Source organism: Equus caballus, chromosome 4 (assembly GCF_041296265.1).
Source record: "Equus caballus isolate H_3958 breed thoroughbred chromosome 4, TB-T2T, whole genome shotgun sequence".
Lineage (NCBI taxonomy): Eukaryota > Metazoa > Chordata > Mammalia > Perissodactyla > Equidae > Equus > Equus caballus.
Window position 1 is genome coordinate 70,493,896 of NC_091687.1, and position 17,938 is coordinate 70,511,833.

At 41.3% G+C, this 17,938-nt stretch overlaps 1 protein-coding gene across 24 annotated transcripts in view; it reads right to left on the bottom strand.

Annotated features, from left to right (window-relative positions):
• Positions 1–4,943: 4,943 nt before the first annotated feature.
• Positions 4,944–17,938, bottom strand: part of ELMO1 (engulfment and cell motility 1) — a 523,453-nt gene continuing 510,458 nt past the window's right edge. For all 24 annotated transcript variants that reach the window (XM_023639526.2, XM_023639522.2, XM_070264858.1 and 21 more), the window contains 2 exons: positions 12,912–12,989; positions 4,944–7,808 (listed from right to left, as the gene is read on the bottom strand). In XM_023639526.2, the coding sequence (XP_023495294.1) occupies positions 7,608–7,808; positions 12,912–12,989 (279 nt within the window). In that variant the 3' untranslated portion in view covers positions 4,944–7,607. The remainder of the gene's footprint in view (positions 7,809–12,911; positions 12,990–17,938) is intronic.

Here is a 17,938-nt window from a genome sequence, read left to right on the forward strand (position 1 = left end):
TTCTTATTTTTATTATATTTGTCTCAAGTTTTGGTTCGTCTAATCTTTCTCTTACTCATCATGATTGCTTCCATGTGTTATGTTACTTTTGACGGTAAGCACAACTTTTTAAAGGCATTTGCTTTTTCTGTGGAAATCCTTTGTAGCTTGGCCTTTGTGGGACACACTCAGAGGAGTTTTTGGTTTACTTTTGCCAGGATTACAGCTCCGTTCAGGCCAGGACAATGTTTCATGTTAGTCTCTCAAGTGGGGATTCCAGGACTTATTGGAGCAGTATAAATTTGAACCCTGGAACCACATGAGTCACTGGCCTAAGGCTTCGAATTTCTAGGCGAGTCTTTTTCCACTCAGAGCCCAGTTATACAGCTAACATTTTACATTAATGTCCTGTACCAACAGATAGACTTTTTCCCCCACCTAACCTGCAACTGAGCCCGCTCAGGATCCTGGATTTCGTGGGAAGACCTCAGTTCTACTCCTTGTCTAGCATGAACATGAGGCCTGGTCTCCAGCCCCACCTGGACATTTAAGCCCACACCCCATCAAGACCACCAACACCCTGGGGAGGCCACGGCCTCAGCCATAAGTTTAGTGCTTCCAATTTCAGTTCTCTCTTCATTGCTGGCACGTGTGGATTTCACTGTCTTTAATACAAGCTCAAGCAAAATCGTTTTCATTATATTTAAAATTTTTGTTGCACTTAAAATAATTTTGGGGAGAAGATGTTTTGAGTATTGTCATGGAACCAGAAATCCTTTATAACTACTTTCTTTCTTATGGTGCAATGATTTTCTTTATGGACAACTATATAATTAATTTTGAACATATTCCAAAGATATTTAAAAAATGAATATTTGTCATATTTAATTTAAGATTACATATATTGAAATATGCACTGAATCCAGTTAATCACATTAGTTAAGGCCTAATACTATTATTTAAAGTTTCAACCTAAGGTATGGCATTTATCAATTCTCTTGTATATATAGTAGTTTTGGTTTTTGTATTTTAGGATAATTTTATTTGACATTAGATATTCTTGTCAGTCATAGCAGCATGATAAATGGTACCAATGTGAAAGGGTACTACAAAATAAATTTCTTCTTTTTTTTATAGCTTTTTACCTTCAATTTTACTCGCCCTATAGTTATTTGCTCCTTTTCTGCCATCTCCTCTCCCCGTGCGCACCACGGTTACTTTGTATTTGCCAGCATATCTTGCTCATCTCTGTATTTTCGTTTCATTTTAGGCAGACATCTTGTAACCAACATTTGTCCAGATTTTGCTTTTTCTGGCAGTCTGAGAAAGATATGGTCTTATTTCTATTTTTATATTTATATGTTAGGCTTTAAAAATATATCCTTTTGCCTTTTATTTTTGTGTCCTTTGTAATGATGTTGTTTCTCACCTCTTTTACAGCACCCTGTATATAATCACTGTTGAGCTCAATTTGATCCTAACAATTTGATTGAATGATTGACATGTTCACCCTTCTTAAAAGTGAAGCACCTTTGACATAAGTTTGGCCTGGTCTCCCTGCCTCCAGACTCACTCTTCCTCAACTTGTCTTTTGTGCTGCTGCCAGTAGGAAAGGGTGATCTTAAAATGCAAATCTGGTCATGCTATTCACCCAAGTATATTCTATGTCGGTGGCCCCTGGGCACACAAAGAATACACTTCCCAACTTCTTGGCATGCCATTCCAGGTTCTTCACCCTCTTTCCAAGTGTATCTCATTCTTTTCTTTTTATCCTACTCATCTCTGCTCCAGCCATAACACATTTCCTCCTTCTAATGCCTCATGCTGTTACTTCTCCCAGAAATGCCTTTCCTTCATCAGCTCACTTAGAAAGTATTGATGGAATACAGTTAAATACCTGTCACTGGGCTAAAGGCAGGGTGTGAACAGTAAGCCTGGGTTCCTCTTCTCATGGAGCTCATAGCTAGTGAGGAAGACAGTGAAATGCTCAAATAATTACTCCAGGGTAACTAGAGGTGGCTGTAGGTGCACAGAGCATGAGTCCCTAACCTTGACCTTGAAGTCGGAATGCTTTCCAAAGGAAGTGATGACCAAACTGAGACCCAAAGGAGAGTAGGGAGTGAGCTTGGCCTCCTTTCCCTTGACACCTGATGGCTTCCTGCTCATCCTTCCAACTCTGTCTCAGGCCTCACCCTTCAGGCAGAGGCAGTCACCTCTGATTTGTGTGCTAGCTCGGGATTTTGTACATTATGGTCCTTTCAGTCATGGATTGCAATTATCTGTCTCTCTCTCCTGTTCTACACTATGAGTTTCTCGAAGGCAGAGTCCACTTCTTACTTATTTTTGTATCCCTATGCACTGTTCATGGTGCATAGTGTGTGCCCAATAAAACTTCCACTGAATTCTTCTCCTGGACCCTGCTCTTGTCCTGCCCAGCACCTCTTTTAGCCCTGGACACACCCTGTGCACTCCTGAACCTCTTTCTCTGGCCAAGCCTTCCTTGGTTGCTCTACTCCCAGACTCTTCTTCTGATTCTTCTATCACTTTATCCCTAAACTCACTCCAGCACTCAAATGGCTCCTTCTCTGGTGTCTGTTTGCTTTCATCCCTCCAGGAGCTGCAGGGGCAACACCCTTCATTCTGCACAACGGAATGACAGAGAAACAGCACTTGCTAAGAGGTGTCTATCAAAGGCCATAAATGCTTTTAACAGCACATCTTCTCCAAAATTATTTGGTGCCTGGGAAAGAATGTTTTCTTATGAGGAAGTAAAACTTTAAAAGAAAAAAAGGAGAGCAGTATATCCCAATTTTCTTCCTTATTTACACAGGCTTCTAGGAAGCCTGGATTTAAATGGAGTGTTCAAGTGTAGCAACTATTTTTACACCACGTTTCTGGCAGAATTATTTCCTTCCTTCTTCTGGGTGTCTTCTGATTATTTTTCTGAATTAAAAAAAATCCCGCTTATACTGAAGTAATCATTTTACATTTTAATGTCAGAAAAAATATAACTACATTAAAAGAAAAATTTAGGTATGGCTGTATTTTCACTAGGGTTATACCATATATCCTCCCCCACTTCGAATTTATTTTAAATTGTGGTTTTATTGCAGGTTAACTCAAATCCTTATTTCAAGAAGTATGTTCAAATTTTTAATTTTTCTTTTCTTCCTCTCCCTTGCTTATTTTTCTTTCTCATAAAGCAGGCTGAATTGGTTGAAATATGTCATTTAGTTTGAGCTATACTAGAGATCATTCGCTCAGACCACTGTATATCAAAAAGGAAAGGAAGGATGTGAGGGAAGGGGAGGGCATGGATGAGCAGGGACCAGGAGAGAGGCTTCACTCACTGAGCACTGACAGTTTCCAGCCACCTGTCTACAACAGTCTTCTTAAATAACGAGATTTCCATCTTGTGAATGAGGAAAGAGGCTCACAGTGGTTAAATGACTTGCCCAAGGTCTTATTTCTTTGTTTGGAGAAGTCCAGCAAACTCACACTGCCTCAGGCTCTCATCTCATTATCATTTCCTGAAATCTCCCATTCCTCCTTTCTGATTTCAGATAATAGCCCTCTTATCTGCTTACTCACCCATTCCAGAAACACAGGAGTCATTTGCATTCTTCTCTCTCCATCACTTAAAAGCCAGCTAATTCTGCCTCTTTAATACCTTTACTCTTCTCCCCTTTCCCATTGCGTATAACAAAGTCTAGGCTCAAATGGTTCTTGCTCGGGACTATTTCGACCATCTTCTTGTCAATGTCTCTGCTTTCAATTTCTCTTACTCTAATCTTTCCCCCATGTGGGTGTTCTATCTTTTTGATATTTCTGAATGGCAAATTTGACATGACTCCTTTGAGTGCACTCTTTTGCCCTCAGTTGAAAGTCCCTTGCGAGCTATCTGGATTTTCATGATTTGTGCCTTACTTCCTCTGCAGCATTCTTTCCCTTGCTCTACCACATGCATCCTACATACCAGCCACACTGAATGACTTACAGATTCTTGAGTAGTCACAGGTTCCATTCTCTGTTTGTACTCTTTGCTCTACGTGGAATGTCTATCTTTTGCACGGTGAATGTCTTCTCTCCTTCAAGAGCGAATTCAAGTTTCTACTCCTCTCTCATTTTCTCTTACCCCATTTTCAAAAGAGTTGAGCACAATCTCCTTTCTAGTACTCTACTTTGTACATATTGATATAGTGCCACTTACCACACTGCGCTGCAATTACTTGATTTTATATTTGAGTAAATTACTTGATTGTCACTTTCCTGATTTTACAAATTTTGTCATTTTTACAAGCTTTAAATTTACAAGTTTTATTCTTTTTGGATTCCTGGTGTCTAGCTCTAAGTACGTCTTGATTATTGCATGAATATTTTATTTCCTTAAAGTTAAAGGTTCACATTAATCATAAAATATTTAATAACTAAAGCGAAAAGGCACATATATCATTGGGGACAATTGCTTAGTTCCTTATAAGAGCAGGTAGATAAGATATGCTTTAGTTGATAATTAGAAAATGGTTTCGAATGGATTTGCAAATAGACTCAAGAAATATTCAGGATTGCACTTTTTCTTTTGCAATGACCATTAGATTTCCCTACCCTTAAAAGTAGTAACTTTTGGGCTGGCCTGGTGGCTCAGTGGTTAAAGTTCCAAGGGTTCTGCTTCAGTGGCCTGGGTTCATGGGTCCTGATCCTGGGTGTGGGCCTACATCACTCACCAGCCATGCTGTGGCAGTGTCCCACATACAAAAATTGGAGGAAGATTGGTAGAGATGTTAGCTCAGGTCTAATCTCCTCAACACAAAAAAGGACGAGGATTGGGAACAGATGTTAGCACAGGGTGAATCTTCTTCAACAACAACAGAAAGTAGTCACTTCTGAGTTTGAGAGGGTCGATTAATTATCCTTCTCCCTATAGGTTCTGAATAAGAACAGACAGGAATGAAAATATCAGTGGATTCAGATTCAGCAATCAGTTTTATTTCAGTAAAGCTGGAGGATGCAGCTTAGACCTAATGACAAAATCAGGATTCCTACTCCACAGCTCCCTTAGATTTGGTCAATTTGTCTAGGCTCAGAAACCTGTGACAGCAGGAGCTATGCTGGAGATGGAAGGCTCGCTGTCTGGGAACGAAGACTTGACAGTCTAGGGAGAGAAGATGAGGCAGCCAAATATGTACAGTAACCCTCCACCACACTGCCACAAAATGAAGGAATCATGTCCACTCTCAGGATCTCACCAGTCCGAGGGAGGAGGGTCTAAGGAGAAGTAGAAGAAAGCTCTCTTTACAGTCTGGAAAGAGTTACTATCCACTTAATGCACCAAAGCAGGAGTGCCAGAAGAGAGAGGGGCTGGTTCTTTCCAGCAAGGGTCATAGGACAGATGGATCTCTTAAATCCAGAGCTCCTAGGACCTCAGATTATCTTGGTCCAGAGAATTTCCCTTTTCATGGATGGAGTCTGGTAACTCCTAAGTAAAAAATGGTATGACTCTGTCAGCTTTCTTTTATCTGACATTTACCATTTTATCATGATGATACGTAGATCAATAAATGCTCCTGCCATGAAGGACATATGTGTTAATGTCGTCAAAGCTTAATGATTAAGGAAGTGTCAAATTGACACTCAGGTGTGAGTGCTCTGATGGGAAGCATAATTGCCCATGAATTACTATGAATTATAAAGGATTTTTTCCCTGCAATTTATGGAGGGCTGTGAACCACGTCACCCCAACCCAGGTCAATCTGTAATTGCACATCTTGATGACGGTAAATAGCTGTGGCCTGGAGGCATCTAACGCCTCTGCTGCAAGTCCAGAGTGGCTTGTGCTGTGCCATGCTTAATTCTTCATGCTTGGACCTTTATGACATCACTTCCAGCCCTCGGAATTTATGATCCAGATATGCTGCCTGTGGAACTGACCTTGGAAAAATCCTTTGCTGGGCTCTGACCTGTATTTTATTAATTCATAGTTAAATTTATTTGGTCTGGCTTAATTTATTTCCAGTCTATGGGTTTGCATTCTTTTTCATTGTTAAATATGCTCCCTCAAAGTGTGATGTGTTTAATTTGGTTAGTTCCATAAACTATATAGTGGTAAGGAAGAAAAAATAAAAAAGAAAGTCATGGTCAGTAGGCAACAGTAAAAAACGAATAGATCATATTTTCACACTGTGTGCCTGATTTTCGCAGTGAGTTGAAATGGTCTTCTCAGAAGTAACATTCTTCACTGATGCACAGAGCCTATGGTGACCTAGCAGTGGTCAAGTCCCCTGGGCTTGTGCTTCTCAAACTTTAAATGCACACAAACCACCTGATTCTGTGGGTCTGGGGTGAAGCCTAAAATGCTGCATTTCCAACAAGCTCCCAGGTGATGCTGATGCCTGAGCAGCAAGAACGTGACTTACCAAGTCAAAACACCAGCGCCCCAACTCATCACAATTAATTTTATTCCACAGCATGTTTAAGGGAATGTTATTCTCAGGAAGATGTTTAGGATTAAAATAATTAAAAAAAAACTGGAAAGTACACACATTTATGTATCTCTTCTTTTCATTAAATATATATCTGTTTGGCAAAAAATGTTAGACTCTTTTGTACAAAAACAAAGCAAAAAAAACCAAAACAAAACAACCCCAAACCCTTGCAAATTGTCAACATCTGTAATAATTACAATGATGTAAACTTGGATGTCTGACAGCTTGACCATCCTGTGGAACCTGTATTGCAGCAGAAGCCCTCAGGAGAATGTAACACCAAATCCTTAGATAGCAACCGCCTGTCCTAGAGGCATTTAGGTTTAGTACATTAAAGATGTAGCATGACGACTGATATCACCATTTGTGCTTTCAGCTAAGGGGCTAGGAGGGTGTGTGGAAATGAAGAAGGCAGGTCTGGGCGGGGGCCGGGAAAAGAAACCCAAGACTAGCTGGCAAGGAAAGAAGGTTGGTCATGGTCACAGTGCAAATGCAAAGTGGGCATGGGACCTGTGGACTGTGTCTGGGAGACCCAATGCTGGCGAGAACTAGGATGAGGCTGCTGCTGTTGCTCTTGGAACCAGAGAAGAACAGGGCAAGGCAAAGGCTGGGACAGAGAAGGGAGGGGATTTGAAAGCAGATTTCAATTCACATGGAACTGGCAGTATGAGCCAACTCTAGAGAGAATGGGAATGAGGAGGTGGTGTTTGGTCTCCTCAAGTAGCGAGGCTGTTTCTTCCAGACACAAGCCTTGGTGCACTCCCCTCCGTCTGGCAGGCAGGTTTGGGGGCAGTCTGGTGCTGCTGGCTTTCATACTCCAGGAAGGAGGACGTGCCTGTTGGGGTTAGGATGGAAGGGCCCTTTGGCTCTCTTATTGGTGGTGGGTCTTGTTCTTCTCCCACCAGTAGACTGCGGCAATGGGAAGTGACCTAAAGCAATGGAGTCTAGAAACAGGATTGGGGCAGTGAGCAAAACGCCAGGTAGGGGCAGAAAGATGCCAGGGGCTAGAGGTGAGGCCAAAGAAAGTGTTGACCCACAGCTTCCCTTTACCCAAGAGGATTCCAAGCCCTGGGCCGATTTTCATTCTTCTCTCCTGTTAGCTAGATTTTCCAGTTTTGAAGGGGGGTGCTTCTGGGCCTGGCCACTTCAGTTACAGTCATAGACGAAGTCATAGTTGCTGGGCTCCTTGGGGATGGGTGGGGGTGCATCGGGGATCTGAATGTTTTCCAGGTCGAGGAGGCGGAGCTTGATCTCCATGCTGAGCAGGGTGTCCAAGTCATTCCGCGTCAGCTCGCTCATCATGTCTTTCCCCAGCAGCGCATTCAGCCCATCCGTCCAGATACAGTACTGGTGGGAGAGGAGGTGACAAGGATGACTACTGATGACAATTATAAGAGTAGTAACAACAGCTACCACTTACTGATTACTCAGCACGTTCTAGGCTCTGTGCTAAGTATTTTGCCTACATTGTTATTTAATATTTAATATTCACAACATCTCTATGAATTTGACATTTGTTTTATCTTCTCTGTGATACAGTTGAGGAAACTGAGGCACAGAGAAGTTGTGTAACTTGATAGTATGTGGAGTGGGCAGGATTCGAACCTGTGGAATCTGACTCCAATCCTGCACTCTTCTGTGCAAAGAATGCCGCCCTATGTAAGAGCAGGAGGATTTGACTTCTCCGGGATTGTGTAACATAATATCTCTACCGCCCCATCAGTGAGTCTATGATCCTGGACTCAACATTGGGTCAAGTTTGCATCTTTCCTGACTCCAGTCCTGGTTGCTAGTATAGTAGCTAATCTCTGCCTGTCCTACATGATTCCTAGCACTCACAATGACAGCCCCATCCTATCCTGGAGCCGATGGTAGCTCCACCTTTGTATTTCTCAGCAAAAGAGCTAGGAGATAGCCTTCTGTTGCCAACATGTGGTGGACAAAATGGCTAAAATTATTGGGTGATCTTAATGCGAGGTGGCTTGGTTGCCTGTCTGGGGACCTCTTCTGCCCAGATCTCCAGTTCCCAGGGTTTCTCTCTTCCGGGTCTCTGCAGTGTGGTCCCTGGGGATATCACCTGTTTTGGAAAGCCCTTCAGAGTACCCAACTAAGAATTTGGTTCTTTCCTTCTCATAAAATTAATCATATCCTCTGCCTCTCCAGTAGTCTATGAGCTCCTTGAGGAAATGAACTGTGCCTTGTTTATCTGAGGACCTGCCTTACTCCTGTCAGCTTCCATCTCAGAGGCTGGAGTCCTGCCATGACCTGGTATTAGAGCTGTGATACCTGGTGAAAGAACCAGCCTCTGCTACCAGCATCTCAGAAAATTGCCTGCATTCTGGATGTTATACTCTGCTCACAAGTTAGGATGGCCTAGTCCTATATAAGACCTCTTGATAGCAATTGCTCTGCTTTTCCTGTTGTACTTGTATTCCTTCTAGCATGTGCTCTAGATTCCCCTCATTTCTTGCCCTCACTGGGTCAAGTTGCAATTTCAGATCCTAGTTAGCCTGTCCTTTGCACTGTGGTTACCTGGGCTGTGTGCATCAGATCTCAAATAAAAGTACTATAAGACTGCAAACCATATACAAATCTTAAGGCATAGTGATATGATGGAAACCTACAATGATGTATATTGGCAGTACCACTTTTTAAGCTGAAAAGGTGCCCCATGGATGCATTATGAGGCCCTTGTCTGAATACGATAGCCCTCAACTGTCGAACTGTGGTTCTGCCTTGGCTATGTGATCTCAGTCAAAGCATTTAACCCATCTAAACATCAGTTGAGTGCTAAGGGATTTCTGGAATAATTAGTGTCCTCATGAATACCTTAGATTCTGAATACATCTAAACATTTATTTCCTCCTAAATAACTTTGATAAAAATAGATACCTAGGCTCTACCCTGGAGATCCTGATCTTGTAGATCTTGGGTGAGGACATTTTATTTAGAAAAGCTTCCAGCTAATTTTGATGTGCCTCCCGATATGGGTACCGTTGAACTCCATGCCGTCTAGGGCCCCTTCCAGCTCTGACACTGTTTCACTGTATATCCCTAAGCAGTGGGGATTGCTGCTCTTTGTACACAGACTTCTCAGTCCTGGCTAGCTTCCTAGTACAGATTAATTTAACCCACAGGAACACTTCTATGGTGCTTTTCTTTTGAAAAGCAGTAGGCATAGAAAATGTTATTAAAAAGTACATTTACCAATAAATAAAAACTCTGTACTACTGAATCTGAGTCAGAAGTATCAGTATGAACTTATGATGTATTTTGTCTTTAAAAAAACCCCCATAACTCCTAGCTCTCGCCACTAAAAGGCCTAAAAATACTGACCAACCAAGTTGTAATAAGTATACCTAATGCCCAGATTCTGGCTGATAAATACTGTTTCCTACCAAAAGGGACCAAAACTTCATAGAGAAAAGGTTGGAAATGAATAACATGAGCCTGGAATATCTTGTCATACCAGAATGCCTGAAAGTTGTCAAAGATATCTGGGGTCATGTCAGTAGGACTCAGGAGTCAACAAGAAGGTGATCCTACTTTCCCTAGATAAGATAATTTGGACACTGATAATGACAATAACTGCAACCTACTGAAACACAATTATGTTTAAATCCATAACTTCATAATAATACTCAAACACCAAAAATATCTCATCAATCTCCTTTGGAAGATGCTCATTATTTTGAAAACTGGTAAGAGAGAATCAAGTATTTATTGTGCCTATCATATATAAATTGTATAACCTCAGGTTAACAAATAGCTGATGAAGCCAGTTTCTCTTTATGTAAAAATCCCACTAATAAATGAAGAAGGAATTATAGAACTGGCATATCAACCTTATATAACATCTAATGAATCCAGGGATCTAGGTAATAATCATCAATGGCTGCTAATATCCCCAAATGAGAGACAACCAGACACCGTGGAGGAACACACCACCACTGCTGCTTTAAGTTGAGCCTGAATTTGATTAATTCTCTAACTACCACTTAATAGGAAATACAGGAGACAGATGACCATGTGAAATGATAGCACAGGTTCTGATAGGCAGAATAATACCCTCTTTTCAAATAAAACCATGTCCTACTCCCTGGAACCTGTATGTTAGGTCACATAGCAAAGGATATTAAGGTTGCTGATCAGCTGACCTTAAAAAAGGGAGAGTATCTGGGATTGTCCAGGTGGGCCCAATGTAATCACAAGGGTCCTTAAAAATCAAAGCGGGAAACAGAACAGGAGAGAGAAGGATTTGACTATGGAAGAGGTCAGAAAGATACAGCATGAGGACTCAACCCACTATTGCTATACATAGATGGAAGCCAGAAGCCAAGGAGTGTAGGTGGCCTCTAGAAGTGGAAAGGGCGAGGATGTGGATTTTCCTCCAGAGCTTCCCAAAAGAAATTAAGTCCTTTTAATACCTTGATTTTAGCCCAGGAAAGTCTTCATCAGACTTCTGACCTCTAGAATTTTAAGATAATAAATTTATGTTGTTTTAAGCCACTAAATTTGTGGTAATTTGTTAAAGCAGCCATGGTAAACTGATACACAGAATTATAATTAGCAAAATCTAGACTATTGGCAATGTTACTAGACAGATGACTTGGTTTTTTCAATGAATAAATTGCAAGGAAAATGCTTGTGAGAGATGGAGAGAGACACAGAGAAGGGTACCTATAGATTCAAGGAACCCGAAGAAACATGTTAACCAATTGTTATGTATGGATCTTATTTGCATTCTGATCTGAATAAAGTATAAAAGAAAAAGCACACAAATGCAACAATTGGAGAAATCTGAAAAGTGACTGCGTATGGTGGTATTTGAATGTTATAAAACTAGGTGTGATAATGGTATTGTAGTTATGTTTCAAAGTGGACTCCATGATTTAGAGATTCACACAGGAATATTTACAAGTAAAACGATATGATATCTGGATTTGCTTTGAAAATAATCGGGGGTTGGCAGCTGGGTGTGGGTGGGGTATAGACGAAACCAGATTGGCCATGAATTGATAATTGCTGAAGCTGAGTGATGGGCATTGGCAGGAACCTATGAATTCAGGTCCTGCTTTCTCCCTTCCTAGCTACACAGTGCAGGGGCCAAAGAGAATGGGTTTCTGGAACAAGATTGCCACGATTTAAATCCCAGCTCCATCACTTACTACTTGTTTGACCCTGGACAAGTTTCTTAACCTCTCTGTGCCTCATTTCCCTCTTTGATAAAATGGAGATAATATTAGTTTGTGTCTTTTAGAATGATATGAGGATTAAGTGAGGTGAAGGATGAAAAGGTGCCTGGCACAGAGTAAGCCAGGCTAGTTATCTGGAATTAGCGTACACTGGGGAAAACAGCCCTGCATAGATTTCAATAATATCTACAGTTCTACTATTTTAAGTAGTTTTCTATACAGCTTTATACATGTTGAATATGGTGGCCTAGGTACAACCATAATTTTATTTAGAAAAAGAAACAGTAGGACACAGCATCTATTTTCAGGAAGATGAAGACAAAGTCATACCCTTCTGCAAACTAAATGTCAAGTAACAGAATTATATTTAAGCACCATTCTAAATGCAGGATTTGTGTCTAATCTTTCCTATCTCTTTGGGATGTACAATTTGATTCAAAAGCTTCAAACCAGTGAAAACCAGATACTGAATAACTTCTAAATGAGCTAAATCTCCTGGGGAAACAGGGAACAAAAGTCAGATTCTATTAAAATGTTCCTTTCTAAAAGCTGTTTATGCAACCACACGCAAAACAAAAATTTGAATGGTATCATCTAAAAATAAGAGTTTCAAGTGATGTTGGCTTCTAGTTTACAAGAGAAAAGTTAACTCAATCATAGCTGCTGCTTCATCTTACAAATGTATTTTCCTAGATTTATGCTAAATATTTTAAATATAGCTGACAGCGTGCTTCAAGAAGAGAAACAAATTATACATATAACAAGATGTCAAAAAGGAATAAAAGCGTCTCAAAAATAAAATTCCAACAGCAGAGACAGCCCTAAATCTCTCAAAATAACTTAAAGAAACATGGAAGAAAATCTACTCCATCAACTCTTTTAAAGAATAGAGACAAGTTCATCTTGGGAAAATCCTGACCAAAATTAAATATTCCATAAAAGCCAAAGCTGTAACCAGGGCCGCTTCTTCCTCCACAATTATGCCCTTGCGGAGTATGAAGCATTTGTACATTCTTTTTCTTAACCATGAACTACTTACTGATCAAGCTAGTAAGAAGTTGAACCTGTTATAACTGGCAGGTTTTCAAGATGTTTCCATTTTATTCCAAGTCAACAAGATGTTTCGTTGTTCATGATTTTCCTCAGGTGGGCTTTTTTTTTTTTTAATTTCTTTCTTTCCAATATTTTTCTCCTGCTTGTTTTTCTAGAGAAAATGTGACATTCTCTCATAAATTAACCCCACTGAGACCCTTACCTCATGCTTGTCAGGAGCTATGAAGTTCAGCTGGCAATTTGAGTCATACAAGATGGAGAAAGCAAGTTCCAGCACCTCCTACAAGAGATTGGAGAAAACGCCACATAAGGAAAATTGGCACATTCGTTCTGTAGTTACAAATGGCTGCAGACTGAATGTGGAGTGGGGCCTGCCGCATATCCAGACAAGGGAAGCAGCAATGAAGCTGCCGGGAGGAAGAAGCATGATTTTCAAGGTTCACAACACATTTCCTTCTCTCTATTCAGGGGAGGTCTGCATGAACCATCGCATTTAATTCTCAAGACAGTCTATGTAGCAAGTGTTATCATTCCCCCTTTACGGGAAGGAGCTTAGAGAGGTTAAATGAGTTGTCCAAAGCCACACAATCCCAAAGCTGTGCTACTCTCCTTTCTTCAGCCTTCCAGGGAGACCATGAAAAATGGTAAGCTCTTTCCCAATCAGCACCATTAAGGGCTGCTCCATCTTTGATCACCTCCAAACAGACAGATGCCCATAGGAGTATGAACTTCCTAAAACGTGGAAACTATGTAGGAAGTAATGAGGCTTCTGGGTGAATCCATTACCTTTAGGCAACTTGTCTGTCCTTTGATCTTTGAACTACAGTATAGCAAAGGCTACACAAAACTTAGATTTTATTCTATAGCAGCTGCAGGGTATAAAGGAGAAGCTTGGGCCCAAAGTCAGAATACCTGGGTTCATTCATTGGGGAGCATCTACTGAGTGGAGACTATGAGCCTGACCCAGAGGACTAAGGACTAAGTGACACTGTCATTTCATTGTAGCTGAATGACCTTGGCCAATACACTCAGTATCATGTCTAATATGTACATTAAAATATACTTCTCAAATTGTACGCACTGTACAATATTGGGTACAAGATTATTCTATTGGTCCGAAAAGTCAGCAGGATATAACTTTGGAACACAAGAGTCATCGCACATGTCAACACCCTAATGGCTCCTAATGTGGAGAGGAAGGGCCAAGGGTATCCACATTGGTGCTCTGTGTTGTTATAATGCACACATGCTAGCCTACCTTCCTTCTTTGTATCTGTATTAGGCACCACTGATGACCGCCCCTCTTGCCCCTGCTGTGATCTGGAAGCTGCATTCTCAGTAACTGCTCACACAGGAGGCATTCTTTCTTAGTGGGGGGTAGATCAGTCTCTCCACATCATTTCTGCCTTAACATCTGTTAGAGGATTTGCCTTTGGCTGGTAACTCACACTAAGAATGCCCCAGAAAGAAGATGGGAGGCAGGAAGATGAGGTCAATGCCTCCAGATTTTAGAATTTCACGTGGGTTGAATTCTTCCAAAGTGAACTCCGAAGGCCCAGTGTTAGTTGGATGCCTCTCCCGACACAGCCAACCATCAGGCTATTTGTGGCTCTTGTGGAGTTCATCTATGTCTGGCTCGCCTCCAGCTGTCCCCTCATTCAGAGGGGGCAGCTCTTGTTCTGAGCCCAGACCTACCAGAATCTTACTCTGTCATGGCCTTCTCACCCTGCCAGAAATAGAAACAAGTGAAGGAAAGAATGCCAAGTCATGGAACGGGAGCTATTCTGCAGAACTACCCCTCCCCTCATTTTTTATTTTTTTTTCCTTAAGCCTCCATTCAGGCCTGCCCAGTGAAGACTGACCACATTAAAAAGTGCTCACTAAAACAAATAACGAAAAACAATTTTTCCATTAAGTTTGGTATCTCTCTTTGTTCTTTTAATGAAAATGGACATAGGCCCTACCAGTGGTACCATAAATTGGGGTCATTCCTTTAAAAAACTCAGTAAGGCAATCCATATCAAGAACCAGGGATCCCACTCCTGCGTTATTCCTAAAAAAATTCAAAAGCAAGCAGAAGCAATAAACATTATTATCTGTAAGCACATAATATGAGACACTAAATGCCCTCCCTTCTTTGGGTAAATCATTAAAGAGATAACAAATTAGCAACTCAGAGAATTATACTCAGCCAGCCATTCAATATGATAATTATGAAGATCTGATCTTAAGTGAAAAAAAGCAGAAGAAATGAACATTATTTACATATGGGTCACAACTATGAACAATTCCTACTTGTGGACAGAGCCTGGAAGCAAATATGTGAAATGAAAATAATTATGTTAAGGTGCTGGGATCATAGGTGATTATTTTCTTCTTTCAAAAACCTTAAAACATTTTTTCAATAAAATGTTAAGTTCTAATCTCATAAATTCATAAAAATTGTTGTTCTTAAATTATGAACATTGATATAAATGATGATTTCCTAATATTAGTGTCATTCATTGCAAAAACTCTGACTCATACTTGAGAGATTGGAGAGAGAAAGGAGAGGGTGGGCTTTGCTTTTGAACAACCAGTCCATATATCACAGCAGCACTAGGGGACCCTCAAAGGTCAGTAGGAAAAGGGGAAAATCATGAATGAATTTCTGGGCTGGCACTGGACAACTGCTGCTTTGCTTAGGGCAGTCACATGGTGAATGATCTCCTTGCCAATGACAGCCAGCGTGAATACCATCAGAGCCAAACAGTCTCTTGACTAGGTGCTGAAGTCACTTGAGACCAGAGTGTCAGTGTGGTCGTCCTTGTGACACTTTCTCTTCTGCAGGGGCATGCAGAAGGAAGAAAAAAGAGAGGGCCTGAAAACTTTGGGCTTTGCCTTCTAAGGCATATGCTGGTGAAGACAGGAATGAGCGGAGCTGTCGTGACCTAGATTCCTGATAAATACAGCAGGAAATGGGGAATTCGTGAGAATGTCAATCCCCACTTTAATTTCACCACAGCTGCCTGGGAGGGGTGGGAGGAATTAATTCTCTGAACTGCACACCTGCGTTAAAGGCTGCTATCACTTATAATGAGTTTTATTGACGTCCCTGGTTTGTTGTCATTGAGTCATTGGTGGAGGGCAGCTCTTCAGCACCTGGAGCAGGGAGGCTGCAGAGCTGGGAGAGATGGCACCTCTTGGGCTAACACTCCAGAAGCTGCCACCTGTCCAAACTGTCTGTGAGGGAGAGAGGTGCCAGAAGGTGGTGGAGTAAGCAGTCACGGATCTGGGGCAGTGTCCCCCTCAGGGACCTCTTGTCACACACCACAACACTCACTTAGACAGCTGACGCTCTGGGGCTTTGCTACTCACTACCTAAGGTCTTTTATTCCCTCTGGATTTAATTCAGTGAAAAATTATGTCTAGGAGCAGCTTATCTTGATCCTCTGTTCTGCTAATTCACATCTCCCACCTCATCAAGTAAAGGAAGGCCCAGATGGGTGACTTCTGGGGATAGAGGAAGCAGGAAGAACTGATGATCCTTCCCCACCCTGGGGCCTCTGACCCTGTACTCAAACCTCTGGGCCCAAGACTAGTGACGAGGCACGCTGGGTCAGGGGATGCTCAGAGAAATTCTGGGCATGAATAGCACCTTGGTTTGGGGACTTCTGTCTTCCGTGGGTCAAATAACGGATTGACTGAATACAAAAGTAGAGTTTTATACAAGGTATTTTCAGTATAAAGCACTGGCTGCAATTCCTTATATTATTTTAGGATGACTTGCCTCATTTGGCCATTTTGCACAGCATTCACTTTAACTATACTGGTTCTCTACCATCTGTCTAGGTCATCTTGAAGGCCAAGTATTTTGATTAAAGACACAAGAAATAACTTGGCATGTGTATGTGCTAAATATGGCCATAGAAATAGTAGTAGATTTCATAGCTATGATACACTGCTTCTCATCTATATGCCTAAGAGTTTGAGTTTCTATTTTAGAAGACAAAAGTCACTCATTCATAATAGTACATAATAATAGAAGATATTACCTTCTTCAGGCAGCCATAACTTTCTGGCCCCAATCTATCTTAGCATTATCAGCCAATCATTTTCCAACTCAGTTTCTTCTCTCGGTCCCCATCAATCCTCTACTCTGAAGTCAACTTTTCTCAGAGGATGCTCTTTCATGTTTTGAAAGGCCCCTTTGCCTTTTCACATACTCTTTCCTCCTCCTGGAAAGTCTTCCCCTCACTTCTCCATCTTATCAATTCCTTTTCAAAACCCAGCTCAGACATCATTTCCTCCATGAGCCTTTCTCAAGTCTCCCAGGCTCTCCCTGTGTTTAAATTTACTGAGGCATAGACAACCTTGGATTGTAATTGCATGTTGATACATAAGTCTTATATCTACTAGACACCCAGGGACAGGGGCCAGGTCGTATTTATCTTTGGATTCCTATCATCTGGCACAGGCCTGGTATAAAGAAGATACTCAATACAGTTACTGAATGAATGACGAATGAAGTAAATCCAAGTAAAAGGCCTTTTGGTTAAGACAAGTGTTTTCAAGCTGGTGCTAGAACATCAGCTTCTAATTTCAGGTTCATGAATCACACTGGAAAAATAAAAGCTGGATTCTGGGACATGGTGAGATGGAAGCTACTCTTAGATCAAACACATTCTACTCGAATCAGTGAGATCTGGTCAGATCTTCCCTCTGGTGACTACGTGTAGACTGTTTAACTCTATACTCGAAATACAGTGGGATAAGCACTGGGAATGCCCACTTTCAAAAAGACAGCAACAAATCAACTTTATAAATTACAGAGTTTGAATTTAGGTTCCTTAATCCTTAAAAATCAAATTCTTCCAATTGAATTTCCACTCACCCACGGCAATTTTTTTCAAGTCTCAGAAATTTCCTAATCTCCCTGTGAAGAAGCCAGTACCTTTTGTCTCCACAGAAATTCGCTGACCTCTGTTAAACTTGCTAGACTCTAAGCTCCAGGAAGACAGGGTCATGCCTGCCCTGTTCATCACTCTGTGCCCAGAGCTGTCAGATCTCAGGTGCTCCGATGCTGCCTGAGTGAATGACTCTATGAACAAATGCCTCTGCCTCAAGGGAAAGGATCAGTTCCCAAGGCCTTAGACAGTGTCCAGCATATCAGGTGCTGAATCAGTGAGAAGTACTGTTAGTTACCAATATTTTGCTATTAACAAAGTGTCTCCCTTAAGGATGCTAATG